The 17,621-nt window shown below is 45.6% G+C and overlaps 1 protein-coding gene across 1 annotated transcript; it reads left to right on the top strand.

The window, feature by feature from the left end:
• Positions 1–1,007: 1,007 nt before the first annotated feature.
• On the top strand, positions 1,008–7,177 carry LOC140208550 (uncharacterized). Its single transcript, XM_072277298.1, has 2 exons — positions 1,008–1,959; positions 2,038–7,177. Exons 1-2 carry the CDS (start codon positions 1,473–1,475, stop codon positions 4,860–4,862), a joined length of 3,312 nt encoding a protein of 1,103 aa, XP_072133399.1. The 5' UTR covers positions 1,008–1,472; the 3' UTR covers positions 4,863–7,177.
• The last annotated feature ends 10,444 nt before the right edge of the window (positions 7,178–17,621 follow it).

Consider the following 17,621-nt stretch of genomic DNA (forward strand, 5'->3'; position numbering starts at 1 on the left):
GAAACTCCAGCCATTGCTGCTCCATTGTCACTCCTACCTTTTCCCTTCCAGACAAGTTTGGCCAGCTTCTCTGTCATAGAAACATGGAGAAGTTCATTACAGAAACAGGCTATTTGGCCCATCTAGTCAATGCCAAAAAAAACATTTGAGCTGTCTAATGCAACCTCCTGCACTGGGACCATCGTCCTCCATACCCCTACCATCCAGGCTCCCATCCAAACTTCTTTTACATGGTGAAAATGAGCTCATATTCACCACTTGTGCTGACACTCTCACGACCATTTCAGTAAAGAGCTTTTCCAAATGTTTCTGTTTAATTTTCACCTTCCCCACTTACCCATGACCTCTGGTTGTCATCCCACCCAACCTCAGTGGGAAAAGCTGCTTGCATCTACCCTGTCTATACCCTCATAATTTTGTATACTTCTTTCCAATCCTCAAAGCAATGTGTACTTTCCTTGTTTATGTTTAGAGCCTTTTTTAGATGTATAAGATGATGAGGGGCATTGATCATGTGGATAGCCAGAGGTTTCTTTCCCAGGGCTGAAATGGCTAACACGAGGGGGCATAGTTTTAGGTGCTTGGAAACAGATACCGAGGGGACGTCAGGGGTAAGTTTTTCACACAGAGAGTGGTGGGTGTGTGGAATGCACTGCTGGCTATTTGTGTGAGAGTGTACCAGTTACTGTGGGGCTAGGCACCCATGCAGCTCAGTGGGAACAGGGAATAATACCAATGGAGAGAGTCAAACTGAGTCAGGTCACAGATTGGAGATGGCAGAAATGCCGCATTCTTAGAGAGACAGGAAGAGCATCAGAGAATTTGATGATCATTCCAGATACCAGCTCTGTGCCCAGTTAGAAGATGATTTCTCTCTCCAGCTTGGGTTGAACTTCACTGTAGCAGTGTGATGCCAGAATACACTTTGACAACTCAAGTGACCTCATCTGAAAGGTTTTCCAACACTGATTGATGGATTTTGTAAATCTTTTTACAGGTTAAAAATGACAAGGAATTTGTCTACTGGAATCTCGAACAGAACACGCCAGTTTTGCTGTCTCCGTCCAGATATTTAATAGTCATAGTCATACTTATTGATCCCGGGGGAAATTGGTTTTCGTTACAGTTGCACCATACAGTGGAAGAAGTGGAACAAGGCATTCACTCAATCATCCCTCCTGCTCAGATGATGGGGAGTGATTCTCTGGATCATCAGACCGATTGGCATTCCCGTCATTTTACACAGAGGGGAATCCATTCATCTGATCATACTGTGGGAATGGATTCAATCGGTCATCTCAACTGAAGGTACATCAGCAAGTTCACACTGGACAAGGCCATTCACCTGTTCTGTGTGTGAGAAAGGATTCAGTCGGTCTTTCCATCTGTGGACACACCAGTCAGTTCACCCTGGGCAGGGGCTGGTCATCGGCTGAACTTGTTGGGAAGAATTCACTCGATCATCTGACCTAATGTCTCACCAGCGAGTTCACACCGGGGAGCAGCCATTCACTTGCTCGGACTGCGGGAAGGAATTCACTTGCTCATCTAAATTGAAGGTACATCAGCGAGTTCACACTGGAGAGAGGCCATTCATCTGCTCGGAATGTGGGAAAGGATTCACTCAATCATACAATCTGCTGACACACCAGCGAGTTCACACTGGGGAGAGACCGTTCACCTGCTCAGACTGCGGGAAGGGATTCACTTGCTCATCTAAACTGAAGGTACATCAGCGAGTTCACACTGGGGAGAGGCCATTCATCTGCTCAGACTGTGGGAAGGGATTCACTTGGTCAACCGATCTGCTGACACACCAGTCAGTTCACTCTGGGGAGAGACCATTCACCTGCTCAGTCTGTGGGAAGGGATTCACTTGCTCATCTCAACTGAAGGTGCATCAGCGAGTACACACTGGGACAAGGCCATTCCCCTGTTCTGTGTGTGAGAAGGGATTCAGTCGGTCTTTCCATCTGTGGACACACCAGTCAGTTCAAACTGGGCAGAGGCTGGTCATCTGCTGAACTTGTTGGGAAGAATTCACTCGATCATCTGACCTAATGTCTCACCAGCGAGTTCACACCGGGGAGCAGCCGTTCACCTGCTCGGACTGCGGGAAGGGATTCACTTGCTCATCTAAACTGAAGGTACATCAGCGAGTTCACACTGGGGAGAGGCCATTCATCTGCTCAGACTGTGGGAAGGGATTCACTTGGTCAACCGATCTGCTGACACACCAGTTAGTTCACTCTGGGGAGAGACCGTTCACCTGCTCAGTCTGTGGGAAGGGATTCACTGGATCATCTAAGCTGAAGTTGCATCAACGACTTCACACTGGGGAGTGGCCGTTCACCTGCTCAGAATGTGGAAGGGGATTCACTCGGTCATCCCAACTGCTGGTACACAAGTCAGTTCACACTGGTGAGAGGCCGTTCACCTGCTCAGTCTGTGGGAAGGGATTCACTCAGTCATCTCAACTGAAAGTACATCAGCGAGTTCACACTGGGGAGAGGCCGTTCACCTGCTCAGAATGTGGAAGGGGATTCACTGTGTCATCCGAACTGCTGATACACAAGTCAGTTCACACTGAGGAGAGGCCGTTCACCTGCTCAGTCTGTGGGAAAGGATTCACTTGCTCATCTCAACTGAAGGTGCATCAGCGAGTTCACACTGGAGAGAGGCCGTTCACCTGCTCAGACTGTGGGAAGGGATTCACTCGGTCATCCCAACTGAAGGTACATCAGCGAGTTCACACTGGGGAGAGGCCGTTCACCTGCTCAGTCTGTGGGAAGGGATTCACTCAGTCATCTCAACTGAAGGTACATCAGAAAGTTCACACTGGGGAGAGGCCGTTCACCTGCTCAGACTGCGGGAAGGGATTCCCTCGGTCATCCAGCCTACTGGTACACATGTCAGTTCACACTGGGGAGAAGCCGTTCACCTGTTCAGACTGTGGGAAGGGATTCACTCAGTCATCCAGCCTACTGGTACACATGTCAGTTCACACTGGGGAGAGGCCGTTCACCTGTTCAGACTGTGGGAAGGGATTCACTCAGTCATCTCAACTGAAAGTACATCAGCGAGTTCACACTGGGGAGAGGCCATTCATCTGCTCAGACTGTGGGAAGGGATTCACTTGGTCAACCGATCTGCTGACACACCAGTTAGTTCACTCTGGGGAGAGACCGTTCACCTGCTCAGTCTGTGGGAAGGGATTCACTTGCTCATCTCAACTGAAGGTGCATCAGCGAGTTCACACTGGGGAAAGGCCATTCACCTGCTCAGATTGTGGGAAGGGATTCACATGCTCATCTCAACTGAAGGTGCATCAGAGAGTTCACACTGGGGAGAGGCCGTTCACCTGCTCAGTCTGTGGGAAGGGATTCACTGGATCATCCCAACTGAAGGTACATCAGCGATTTCACACTGGGGAGAAGCCGTTCACCTGCTCAGTCTGTGGGAAGGGATTCACTACATCATCTGAACTGAAAATACATCAGCGAGTTCACACTGGAGAGAGGCCGTTCACCTGCTCAGACTGTGGGAAGGGATTCACATGCTCATCTCAACTGAAGGTGCATCAGAGAGTTCACACTGGGGCGAGGCCGTTCACCTGCCCAGACTGTGGGAAGGGATTCACTGGATCATCTAAGCTGAAGTTACATCAACGACTTCACACTGGGGAGAGGCCGTTCACCTGCTCAGACTGTGGGAAGGGATTCACTCAGGCATCTGAACTGAAAGTACATCAGCGAGTTCACACTGGGGAGAGGCCGTTCACCTGCTCAGAATGTGGAAGGGGATTCACTCGGTCATCCCAACTGCTGGTACACAAGTCAGTTCACACTGGTGAGAGGCCGTTCACCTGCTCAGTCTGTGGGAAGGGATTCACTCAGTCATCTCAACTGAAAGTACATCAGCGAGTTCACACTGGGGAGAGGCCGTTCACCTGCTCAGAATGTGGAAGGGGATTCACTGTGTCATCCGAACTGCTGATACACAAGTCAGTTCACACTGAGGAGAGGCCGTTCACCTGCTCAGTCTGTGGGAAAGGATTCACTTGCTCATCTCAACTGAAGGTGCATCAGCGAGTTCACACTGGAGAGAGGCCGTTCACCTGCTCAGACTGTGGGAAGGGATTCACTCGGTCATCCCAACTGAAGGTACATCAGCGAGTTCACACTGGGGAGAGGCCGTTCACCTGCTCAGTCTGTGGGAAGGGATTCACTCAGTCATCTCAACTGAAGGTACATCAGAAAGTTCACACTGGGGAGAGGCCGTTCACCTGCTCAGACTGCGGGAAGGGATTCCCTCGGTCATCCAGCCTACTGGTACACATGTCAGTTCACACTGGGGAGAAGCCGTTCACCTGTTCAGACTGTGGGAAGGGATTCACTCAGTCATCCAGCCTACTGGTACACATGTCAGTTCACACTGGGGAGAGGCCGTTCACCTGTTCAGACTGTGGGAAGGGATTCACTCAGTCATCTCAACTGAAAGTACATCAGCGAGTTCACACTGGGGAGAGGCCATTCACCTGTTCAGACTGTGGGAAGGGATTCACACAGTCATCTCATCTGAAGGTACATCAGAGAGTACACACTGGGGAGAGGTCGTTCACCTGCTCTGTGTGTGGGGAGGGATTCACTCAGTCATCTCAACTGAAGGTACATCAGAAAGTTCACACTGGGGAGAGGCCGTTCACCTGCTCAGACTGTGGGGAGGGATTCACTTGCTCATTCCACCTACAGAGACATCAGAGAGTTCACACTGGGGAGAGGCCATTCACCTGCTCAGACTGTGGGAAGGGATTCACTTGGTCATCTCAACTGCAGAGACACCAGCAAGTTCACAATGGGTAGAGGCTGATCACCTGCTCAGACTGTGGGAAGAGATTCTGTCAGCCGTGTCAACCAAATGTGCATCATTGAGTTCACACTGGGGAGAGGTTGTTCACCGGCTGTGAATGTGGGAAGTGATTCACGCGGTCATCTAACCTTATCTAACTCGCTCTTCGGCTGACAGCGTAATATAGGGGCTGATAGCCCCCCAGCCCGGCCCAACTTCAGAAATCTCGTTTGGGTGGATGCTGCATGATGTGTCCCGTTACAAATCAGTACCCTGTGTGACGGGGTCCTGAATTACCCCTATGAACTGTGCTCGATTACCCCTATTAACTGTGCTTTTGAAAAGAGAGAGAGAGTTATTTAACATCGATAGCTTGTTTTGAAAGAGAGAGAGACAAAGACTAACTGTGGGACTGTCACTTTAAGGCACGAGAAAGAACTCGTTAACTTTAGGCATTCTGCTGAGTTGGAGAAAGCACCGAGCAGCTCATAAGTTGCAATTGTAACCGAAGGCGGTATTATTTAATGGACACTTGATGTCATGATTTTTGGCAGGTTGTTGACACTTTCTTCAAGGATTTTTGCCTGCTTGGATTTCTTTCACAGGGAGAGGATGGAAGAGTTATTTGAATGATAGTTGTTGCTCAGCACGGGAAGATAAAATAGGAGGAAGATGATAGACCTCAGACACATGTTTGGACACTGAATGAGCACTGTTGTGCCCGTAGGAAAAGTGGGTTTTGGCAGATCAAGCAGGTGGATCGATCCGTCACTCTTGCAGTGGAAAGAGGAAAAGGGTTGACTGGTGGGGAGTTGTCCATGTGTCCACCCTTGCCTGGGTGATAGCTCCACCACAGAAAACCGGTCCCCTTTGTTAAAGTCACAGTCGGTGACTTTTAAATGATTTCAAAGGACAACGAGAAGATCAACGGCATCAGCTTACCTGAAGACTCAAATCTCTGCCTCCCTCTCTCTCCATCACTACTCAACTCAATACCACAAACTGAACTGAACTGAACTTTACTCATCATCGTAAGACTGTATCTTTTTACCCCTAGACTTAAAGAAGCTTGGTTTTTCATACATATATATTCCACACTTACTTTTATGTAATCATTACTAACCTGTTTGATTTATCTACATTTATATTATTGTATTGCGTAGTTACTAATAAATATTATTAGTTTATAGCAATACTGGACTTCAAAGTGTTTTCCATCTCTGCTGGTTCTTTATTCCCGTCACGGGCTACGTGTACAAAATTGGGGCTCATCCGGGATATGAACCCTGGACCTCTTGCAAAATTGGGGCCTGCATCAGTGTTATGAACAAAATTGGTTGGGAGGCTTGTTTGAATTGATTGGGGAAAATCCCGTTTTATTTGGTTGTGTGGAAATACAGCAGAAATGGATGTTAGTATTGAGGATGAGCTTCAGCTTCTGTTGGAAAAATTAAGAATGGAGCATGAATTGAAATTAAAACAGCTCGAGAGAGGCTAGAAAGGCAGCAAGACGTAGACAAGAGGCAGTAAGACAGAGAGAAGGGTAGAAAAACAGAGAGAAGAGGCAGAAAGACAGAGACAGCCGAGATGGAGATATGGCAATGTGAAGATCACGTGGCAGACGACAAGCAGAAGCGGTTCGAGCTGGAAAAGATAGGGAAGTTGCAGCAAAGAGGTTTAGTGTCGGACCCTGATGATTTTTACAGCTCAGAAGGGCTTGTTTTGTGTGATGAATTGAAAAGTTGTGTTCTTGATGATGTAAGGGCATACCCTGATGCAGAGGATGCCGCTACCCTGCAGGGGTTTGATAAGAAAGCAGACAAAGAAGTTTTAACCCACGAGGTTGAGTTTACACCCAAAAAGAGTTTGCCAGAGAATAGCTGGGAGGTTCGGGGTGACCTTGAATTTGAAACTGGGACAAGTGATGACAGCCCAGAAGACGCAGCTGTCCCGATTTAATGTGTTCAGGTTGTGGAAGTACCTGTGAATTCACAGGGTTCTGAACCTTATGTTGAAGCTCAGTTAAAATCTGAGGTGCCTGACTTGGTTGAAAAGGAATGCAGTTTTTGTGTGTCAGATGATCTTGGTTCAGTGAATAAGGGGTTAACCTTGGTACCGGTGGAATGTGAGGATTCTCAGTTACTTGTATTAGACCGTGGTTTAAAGGCTGGTGAAGAAGTGGGTTCTGGTGAGGTCAGTGTTGCTGAAAATAATGGGAAAAGTGCTGTTCCTGGACTTTTGGATAAAGTGCTGGAAAAGTTTGGGCAACACACATCAAAGTTGCTGGTGAACGCAGCAGGCCAGGCAGCATCTGTAGGAAGAGGTGCAGTCGACGTTTCAGGCCGAGACCCTTCGTCAGGACTAACTGAAGGAAGAGTTAGTAAGAGATTTGAAAGTGGGAGGGGGAGGGGGAGATCCAAAATGATAGGAGAAGACAGGAGGGGGAGGGATGGAGCCAAGAGCTGGACAGGTGATTGGCAAAAGGGATACGAGGCTGGAGAAGGCGGAGTATCATGGGATGGAAGGCCTTGGAAGAAAGAAAAGGGAAGGGGAGCACCAGAGGAAGATGGAGAACAGGCAAGGAGTATTTGTGATAGGGAAAGAGAGAATAAATAAATAAATAGATAGATAGATAGCAAACCACATCAAAGTTGCTGGTGAACGCAGCAGGCCAGGCAGCATCTGTAGGAAGAGGTGCAGTCGACGTTTCAGGCCGACACCCTTCGTCAGGACTAACTGAAGGAAGAGAGAGTAAGGGATTTGAAAGTGGGAGGGGGAGGGGGAGATCCAAAATGATAGGAGAAGACAGGAGGGGGAGGGATGGAGCCAAGAGCTGGACAGGTGATTGGCAAAAGGGATATGAGAGGATCATGGGACAGGAGGTCCAGGAAGAAAGACAAGGGGGGGGAGGGGGAATCATCAGGTTGGAGGCATGAACATCGACTTCTCTAACTTCTGCTAAGGCCCCACCTCCCCCTCGTACCCCATCTGTTACTTATTTTTATGCACACATTCTTTCTCTCACTCTCCTTTTTCTCCCTCTGTCCCTCTGAATATACCTCTTGCCCATCCTCTGGGTTCCCCCCCCTGTCTTTCTTCCCGGACCTCCTGTCCCATGATCCTCTCGTATCCCCTTTTGCCAATCACCTGTCCAGCTCTTGGCTCCATCCCTCCCCCTCCTGTCTTCTCCTATTATTTTGGATCTCCCCCTCCCCCTCTCAAATCCCTTACTCTCCCTTCCTTCAGTTAGTCCTGACGGAGGGTCTCGGCCTGAAACGTCGATTGTACCTCTTCCTACAGATGCTGCCTGGCCTGCTGCGTTCACCAGCAACTTTGATGTGTGTTGCTTGAATTTCCAGCATCTGCAGAACTCCTGTTGTTTGCGGAAAAGTTTGGATTGGTTGCGTGACCTTTGACCCTGCTTGCAGGACAAAGGCCTGCCGAGCAAGGATGTGCTACTCTGGAATTTTGTTTGGATACTTCAGCACCTGCAAGCTAATTCAGTGTAATGTTATGGAGATAAGTCGGAGAAATTTGATGAACGGATTGTTTGGTCTCTTCCATAATGTATACATGGTTCTCATAAGCCTGATGATGGTGCTGAGCTTAGTAAACAATGGAGACATGTTGACAGCTCTCCACGATAAGAGTGTTTCAGCAATTCAGCTGATGAGCAGAGCTGCTGTTGAGGCCTACGGTAGGAAAACCAGAGGTTTAAATTATAACGATGTATCACAGACTTTTCTACCTTCCAGATTTCGGCAGGACTTTGAGAGTAAGGTGTATGGGAAAGACTTGTCTTTATTGAGGAAGGTATTTACAGAGAACAGAAGGGAGATTCTGGAATGGCGGCTTTAAGGGAGATAGCTCTCATAGGAGAAGAGGTTCAGAGAGAGTCAGTGGGATATTACCATAAAGATGGGGTGTTGATGAGGAGGTGGAGACCAGCCACTGTGCCTGCAAGTCACGTGATGGTTCTGAAAGTTTACAGGGCTGAAATTTTAAACATGGCTTACAGTGTGCCTTTAGGTGCACCTCATGGAGTGAGAAAGACAGTGAACAGGATTATGAAGGAATTTTACTGGCCTAGTTCAAGGAAGGATGTTGTGAATTTTTACAGCATTTGCCATACCTGTCATGTGGAGGGGAAATCTAATCAGGTTATTCAGGTAACACTACTTAAACCGGTATCTGCTTTTAGTGAATCTTTTTCCTGGGGTCATACTGGATTGTGTAGGCCCATTGCAAAAGACTGCAGCTGGTCATCAGTATGTGTTAACAATCATGTGTGCTGTGTCTAGGTCCCCTGAAGTAGTGTCTTTTGAAAACACCCTGGCCAAGACTGTGGTAACAGCATTCAGTAAGTTTTTCCCACTGGTAGGTCTGCCCAAACAAATTCAATTTGATTTAAAAAGGGTTGTAAGTTTACTTTGAGAACATTGCAGGGGATAGCTACAGAATTAGAAGCTAAGCACATGGTGTCATCTACAGATGTAAGAGTCCAAGGGAGCCTTGGAACGGCTCAACTCAACTCTTAAGACGATGATTAAAACATGTTGTGTGAGAAATGGGAAAAATTGGGATGAAGGGGTTCCCCTCCTCTTATTTATTGTTGGAGATTCGATTCAGAAGGCTTTGGAGGGTAGTTTGTTGAAACCTGTATTGAGTTACAGGCCAAAAGGACGTTTGACCCTACTCAGAGAACTATGGTCTGATTGAGAAAAATCCGTCAGTGTGTTTAAGTTGTTTTAAAATTCTGGGAAAATTTAGTAAGCCTTGTGTCCTTGCAAAGGAAAGTTTACAAAATGGTCGAATTAAAATAAAACACTTGTTTGCTAGAATTGCAGCTGGGAGAATTGTTATGGAACAAAATGGAGTCATGGAATCTGATAATGGAGTGGAAAAACATGTTTACCCACTGAATCTACTCTCACTCAGATGTCAGAATTCCATTGTTTTGGAAAATATGACTGATAAGGTCCATCAGTTGGACCCTAGACCACAACAACTAGCGAAAGGACTAATTGGCATTTTGAAATAGAGTACAGGTGCAGTGCATCACGTCATTGTGAATTCAGCCCAGCCCATGAAATGGTACCTTTACAGAGAGAACTTTCAAGAAAGGAAAATGGTTGAAGAAATTAGAAATAGGAAAGAACAAGGACAGAGAATGAATGACTGTATTGATAGAGTGGGGAAGGCTAAATACCTTTTAAAGTTTGACTTGTTAAAAGAATACTGGGGTGTTCCCTTAACAGAGAGGGCTAAAGAGAAATCAGCATTTGGGACATTTCAAAGAATGATCAATTCTGTGATTAGAGGTTTAGTAAACACAGGGGCTTATATCAGTGATTTATTGGTCTTGAATGACACGTGGGAAGAGCAGATTGCAGCTGTAGAAAAACTGTTTGACAGATTTTCCAAGGCCAGTCTTACTGTGAACCTCACTAAAAGTGAGTTTGGCCATGTTACAGTTGTTTGTACATGTCTGTGTTATACGTTGGGCCGAGGCCACTTGGCTCCCGGACAGGCCAAGGTCCAAGCTATTGCTGAAGTTCCTGTAAAACTGTATCGTTTTACTGCTAGAATGAAAGAAGATTGGTTTTTCATACATATATATTCCACACTTACTTTTATGTAATCATTACTCACCTGTTAGATTTATCTACATTTATAATACTGTATTGCATAGTTACAGATAAATATTATGAGTTTCCAACAATACTGGACTTCAAAGTGTTTTCCATCTCTGCTGGTTCTTCATTTCCATCACAGAATACGTGACAGCTGAAATAACAAAGAGTACACAATGTACAATGAAATGATTGAGCTTTACAATTCTCACTTTGACTGTATGGTTACCAAAGTCAAGAGAAAAAGGACCCTGTCTCTCCATTCAGTATTGAACATCACTCATATCTGTGCAAGACACTGGCAGCAATATGGAGCTCGCAGAGGTCAGTGGTCAGAATGTGTAAAGTTACATTACTCGGGAGAAGGTTCTTGGGAAACAGAGATGGTCTGAAGGTAAATAGGTCACCTGGACCAGATGGTGTACACCCCAGGGATCTGAAAGAGGTGGCTGAAAAGATGTGGATGCATTAGCAATGATCTTTGGAGAATCGTTAAGGAAATTAGATCCTAAGAAGTTTTTTCCTTCACTACTCTCCCTCTCCCAGTTACACCTATCACCTACCACTTCTTCCACCCAATTCACCCCCACACTTCTTCCTCTGACATCTCATCTTTTTTTTCCCCAGTCCTGATGAAGGGTCTCAGCTCGAAACGTCGACTGTTTACTATTTCCCATATATGCTGCCTGGCCTCCTAGGTTCCTCCAGCATTTTGTCTATGTGTTGCTTGGATTTCCAGCATCCACAGATTTTCTCCTATTTTTCATAAAAACAAAAGTGGGGTCATATAATAAAGCAAGAAAATGGTGGGAAGTTAGAGGATGGAAAAGCTTTTGGAGACAACTAAAAAAAAACACACAGGGGAGACAAGGTGAAACATTAAGGTAAGTGAGCCAATAATATCAAGTATCAAAAGCCTTTCAGATATATTAAGAGTAAAAGAGAGGCAAGAATTCATATTGTACCGCTGGAAAATGCTGCTGTTGATTTTGTAATCGAGCAAAGAAACAGCGGTTGAATGTAATGTGTTTTGTGTCAATCTTCACTGTGTAAGACACTGGCAGTATAAGACAATAAGACATAGGAGCAGAATTAGGCCATTCAGCCCCATCAAGTCTGCTCCGCCGTTCTATCATGGCTGATCCCGGTTCTCACTCAACCCCATGCACCTGCTTCCTCGGCATGTCCTGTAATGCCCTGACTGATCAGCAAACTGTTAGCTTCTGCCTGAAATTTACCCACAGAGTTGGCCCCCACCGCCGTCTGTGTCAGAGAGTTCCACAGATTCACTGCTCTCTGACTAAATAAAATCCTCCTTAATTATTCTAAAAGGTCGCTCCTCAGTTTTGAGGCTGTGCCCTCTGTTATGGCTACCCCCCCCCCACCATACGAAAAGTCCTCTCCTCATCCACCCCATCGAGACCTTTCCACATTCGGTGGGTTTCAGTGAGATTTAACACCCCCTCCCCACCCGCGTTTATTAAACATAGGTCAGTGGAGGAGTACAGGACCAAGGCTGGCAAACACTCCTCATATCTTAACCCCTTCATTCCCGGAATCATCTTCTTGAACGTCCTCTGGACTCTCCAATGACAACACACCTTTTCTGAGATATGGGTCCCAAATACTCTGAAGTAGAGTTTAGAAAGTACCAGCATTATCTCCTTCCTTATATATGCTACTTCACTTTAAATAAATGCCAGCGTTGCATTTGCCTCCTTTACCACAAACCCAACCTGTAAATTAACCTTCTGGGAGTCTTACCCGAGGACTCATATTTCATATTTCCGAGGACTCGGAAGTTTACTACAAGCTTACTGCCTCTCACAGCTATCTGGACTATTCCTCTTCTCACCTTGTCTCTTGCAAAAATGCCATCCCCTTCTCGCAATTCCTCCATCTCCACCACATCTGCTCTCAGGATGAGGCTTTTCATTCCAGGACAAAGGAGATGTCCTCCTTTTTTAAGAAAGGGGCTTCCCTTCCTCCACCACCAACTCTGCTCTCAAACGCATCTCCCCCATTTCACGCACATCTGCTCTCACTCCATCCTCCCGCCACCCCACTAGGAATAGGGTTCCCCTGGTCCTCACCTACCACCCCACCAGCCTCTGGGTCCAACATATTATTCTCCGTAACTTCTGCCACCTCCAATGGGATCCCACCAATAAGCACATCGTTCCCTCCCCCCTCTCTCTGCTTTCCGCAGGAATCACTCCCTACGCAACTCCCTTGTCCATTCGTCGCTCCCATCCCTCCCCACTGATCTCCCTCCTGGCACTTATCCTTGTAAGCAGAACAAGTGCTACACGTGCCTTTACACTTCCTCCCTCACCACCATTCAGGGCCCCAGACAGTCCTTCCAGGTGAGGCGACACTTCACCTGTGAGTCGGCTGGGGTGATATACTGTGTCCGGTGCTCCCGATGCGGCCTTCTATATATTGGCGAGACCCGACGTAGACTGGGAGATCGTTACGCTGAACACATACACTCTGTCCGCCAGAGAAAGCAGGATCTCCCAGTGGCCACACATTTTAATTCCATGTCCCATTCCCATTCTGATATGTCTATCCACGGCCTCCTGTACTGTAAAGATGAAGCCACACTCAGGTTGGAGGAACAACACCTTATATTCCATCTGGGTGGCCTCCAACCTGATGGCATGAACATTGACTTCTCAAACTTCTGCTAATGCCCCACCTCCCCCTCGTACCCCATCTGATATTTATGTATATACACACATTCTTTTTCTCTCTCTCCTTTTTCTTCCACGGTCCCTCTCAATATACTCCTTGCCCATCCTCTGGGTTTTCCCCCCTCCCCCTTTTCTTTCTCCCTGAGCCTCCTGTCCCATGATCCTCTCATATCCCTTTTGTCAATCAACTGTCCAGCTCTTGGCTCCATCCCTCCCCCTCCTGTCTTCTCCTATCATTTTGGATCTCCCCCTCCCCTTCCCACTTTCAGATCTCTTACTTGCTCTTCCTTCAGTTCGTCCTGACGAAGGGTCTCGGCCCGAAACGTTGACTGTTCCTTTTCCTAGAGATGCTGACTTGCCTGCTGCGTTCACCAGCAACTTTGATGTGTGTTACTTGTATTTCCTTCTGTTGTTTGAACCGTCTGCCCAATCAGATAATAGTTCACTAATGTTGCTTTTGCCAAAATGCATTATCGTACATTTCCCAATATTGTATTCCATCTGCCACTTTGTTGCCCATTCTCCAAATTTGTCTGTGTCCTGCTGCAATAGCATTGCTTCTTCAGCACTACCAACGCCTCCACTTATCTTTGTATCATCCGCAAACCTTCCCACAAAGCCGTCAATTCCTTTATCCAAATCATCGACAAATAATGTGAAAAATAGCGGACCGAATTCTGACCCCTGGAGACCACGAGTCACTGTTAGCCAGCCAGAAAAGGCTCTTTTTATTCTCACTCGCTGCCTCTTGGCTGTCAGCCATTCCTCTATCCATGCCAGTATTTCTTCTGAGTTTTATCCTGTTAAGCAATGGGGGTGTATGGGGTGGTTGGGTCCTGACTAAATATCAGGAAATTGCAATAGCGATTATATAGCTTCTGCCGCCCAAGACAACTCCGCCTTCACGTCGGGCTCAGGTCCGGGTGCAGCCTGTCTCGCTGAAGGAGCTCTGTCTATGGCGAGTGTTTAGCGCCAGAAAAATAACCAGACCGACGCTGGTGGTGTCACCTAAAATCACTGAAGTCTTCGGCAGCAGGGCGATTGATTTCAAGCTGTGGTGGAGGATTGTCTTTGTACAACAACAGCAAAGGTAGGGCGACGCCTTGTGTATGATTCCCAATCGGGAACACCAGTAGAGGTCAAATGCTCTAGTTAGATGAGCACTGCGGCAACAGAAGGCAACGGCAACCCACTGCTGAAATTTCTGCCTCTTCAGTCATGAAAAGAAACAAAAGAAGGAAACCAGACAACAGCGTGAATGGGGTTGAAGCTAATGAACAGAACAACACCTCGCTCGGTCGGGGTAGTCACGTGCTGCAGGTGACACCAGTCCGTCATCCAGAGACTGTAAGCAATAGGGAAAGGCTAAGGGTAGCAACATGGAACATCCGTGTACTTTACCAGAAAGGAAGTTGGACAACACTTTAACTGAAATGTAAAGGTTGGAAGTTGATATCTTCGGCGTGTCAGAAATTAGGTGGACCAATAGTGGCAAATTCACTGAGAATAGTTCTCTGATCATGTACTCTGGAGGTCAACAGCGTATGTATGGAGTTGGAATTATTTTAAACAAACAAGTATCAGAATATGTTATGGGATATTGGGCTGCTTTTAGTTAAATTTAGCGGTAACCCTTTTAATATTAGCATAATCCAAGCCAATGTGCCAAAAAATGATGCAGATGAAGAAGATATCGACAGGTTTTATGAAGGCTTTAGAAATAATATCACATTCTAAAACCTACCCAGGAGTAGACTGTGGTTCAGATCACCATCCAGTAGTAACTACCATTAAAACAAAATTAAAGAAACTAAAACTTGGAAAAAAGAGAAAGAAGTATATGTTGGAAGAACTTAAAAATGGTAGCATAGCTAAGCAACAATTCAAAACAGCTTGGGATGGAATTAAATATGCTATACAGCAATCAGCAGAGGAGATAATCCCAGTACAAGAAATCCAACACACCAACAAGGGGAAGATACCTCAAGAAATTCTGGATCTGATGGAACAAAGGAGGTTAGTGAAGAATAAGGAAGTGGAACACAGAGAGCTAGACAGATAGACCAGACAATTGTGCAATATTGCAAAGGATGAATGGCTGATTCAAAAATGCAATGAAGTAGAAAGCCATATTAACAACAGCAAAGAAATGCACAAGAAAATTAAGGAAATTACTGTAATTAATTTCGGGAGGAATTAATTTCAGGCAGAAGGAGAAGATGGCGACGTGATGCGGCGCACACAGCTCTCCAGTGAAATGATATCATATTTGTTAAATCGGGTACCGTGCACAATTCTGATTTGATGGAGACAGACGTGAGAAGGCACAGAGGAACATCTGGAAATTTCTGAAATACCCGGTTCGCTGCCGCTGCTACTGTGGTATCGAGAATCTCTGGAGGGAAGGCCCCAAAATCCCCGGCTTTGCCTGCCACTGGTGACCGAGGCTGAGGTCGAAGCATTCGGCAGAGATGGCGCTCGGTACTCGGCGTCGGATGGCTGATCGGAGCTCGAAGTTTTTGGACGACTGAAAGTTGGATTGTGGTCGGGCATGGCAGGGAGAGTTTTCTTCCTTCTCCCGTCTGCGTGAGATGTGGGACTTTCGAGAGACTTTGAATTTTTTTTTTACTGTGTTCATGGCCTGTTCTTCATCAAGTTATGGTATTGTTGCACTGTTGTAACTATATATTATAATTATGTGTTTTTTGTTAATTTTTAAGTCTTGGTCTGTCCTATGTTTCTGTGATATCACGCCGGAGGAATATTGTGTCATTTCTTCATGCATGCATTACTAAATGACAAAAAAGAGGACTGCGTGTCCTCATAATCTAATCTAATTAACAAAACCTCCTCTACAGGATGCATAAGATCAGCAGACAGATGCATGCTAACAGACCCAAATAAAGCATGTGAGAGGTGGATTCAGTATATAGATCAGCTTTTTGAAGATAATAGAGGGGAACTCCCAGATATTAAACACCCTAATCCTGGCCCACCTATTACCAAAGAAGAAATAACTAAAGCAATGAAAAGCATAAAACATGGTAAAGTCACTGGACCTGATGAAATTTCAGTGGACATGATATAAGTCCTGGAGGATCTGGGCATAGATATTCTTTTTGAACTGTTTAATGTCATATATGAGTCTGGTGTATGCTCTGACGATCTCTTGAAGTCAGTATTTATAACTCTGCCAAAAATTCCTGAAACTATTGACTGCGAAAATTATACAACAATCAGTCTGGTGAATCACATAATAAAGATTTTGTTGAGACTTGTTCTGAGTCGAATTAAAAACAAGTTAAGTCTAGCAACTTCTAAACTGCAATATATGTTTATTGACGATAGAGGAACTAGGAACGCAATTTTCATACTATGAATGCTTTCAGAAAGGGCCATTGAATATCAAAGTGATGTCTTTTTATGTTTTATTGATTTCACTAAAGCATTCGACAAAGTGAAACATGAAAAGTTCTTTCAACTCTAGCTGAACTAAACACTGACGGAAGGGGCCAACAACTGCTTCAAAATTTATATTGGAATCAAACAGCGACAGTTAAAAAAAGTATGATAAAATAAGCAGTTGGACTAAAATTCAAAGAGGAGTTAGACAAGGATGTGCTGTCTCACTGGAATTATTTAATATCTATAGTGAAATGATTCTCAGAGAAATAGAAGACCTAGATGGGATAAAAATTGGAGGTGTTAACATCAACAATATAAGATATGCAGACGATATCACCCTAATAGCAAGTGCTGCAGAAAACCTACGCATCCTCCTAAACAAAGTAGTACAAACAAGTGCAGATTTTGGTCTAACCACCAACTGTAAAATAAAACAAATGTATGGTAATATCAAAACAGCAGGATACGATTTAATGAAGCAGGAAGGTAGATAGAGTTTGGATGTCCTTCAGTAATGTTCCTAACAAAGCACCCATGGCAGATACAGGGACGCGGAGATGAATTGGCAAACTAGTCACAGGATTAGCTTGGTAAATGGATGAGAATGGTCATGTGCCAGCTTGTCTCTCCTCCCGGACGCCGGCAATAAGCGGCGAGCTGGAGATTTGCTGATGTATCCTTTGTTGTTTGTAAAAGAGTATGTGAAACAAAATATGACTTGATCCACGTTGTGAAATAAAAATCTGGGAGACAATATAGACCTTTGGAGGGTCGTTTTTGGTTGTAATCTTGCAATGCCAGGCCATACCTTTCTGAATGGAGGAGGACAGTACAGCGGAAGTGGATTGTGTTATTCTTGCATTGTTCACCGAGGCTTTGAGTGGAAGAATTCCGACTCGGTCTTACAGCTATACGGAGCACTGGTGATAACAGACTGAGAGCAATGGGTGCAATTCTGATTGCCACGCCATGGGAAGGATGTTGTAAGAACTGAGCTATGGTAGATCAAAATTCACCAGATTGTTTCCTGGACTGTGGG

This window comes from Mobula birostris, chromosome 13, assembly GCF_030028105.1.
Source record: "Mobula birostris isolate sMobBir1 chromosome 13, sMobBir1.hap1, whole genome shotgun sequence".
NCBI classification, from domain to species: domain Eukaryota; kingdom Metazoa; phylum Chordata; class Chondrichthyes; order Myliobatiformes; family Myliobatidae; genus Mobula; species Mobula birostris.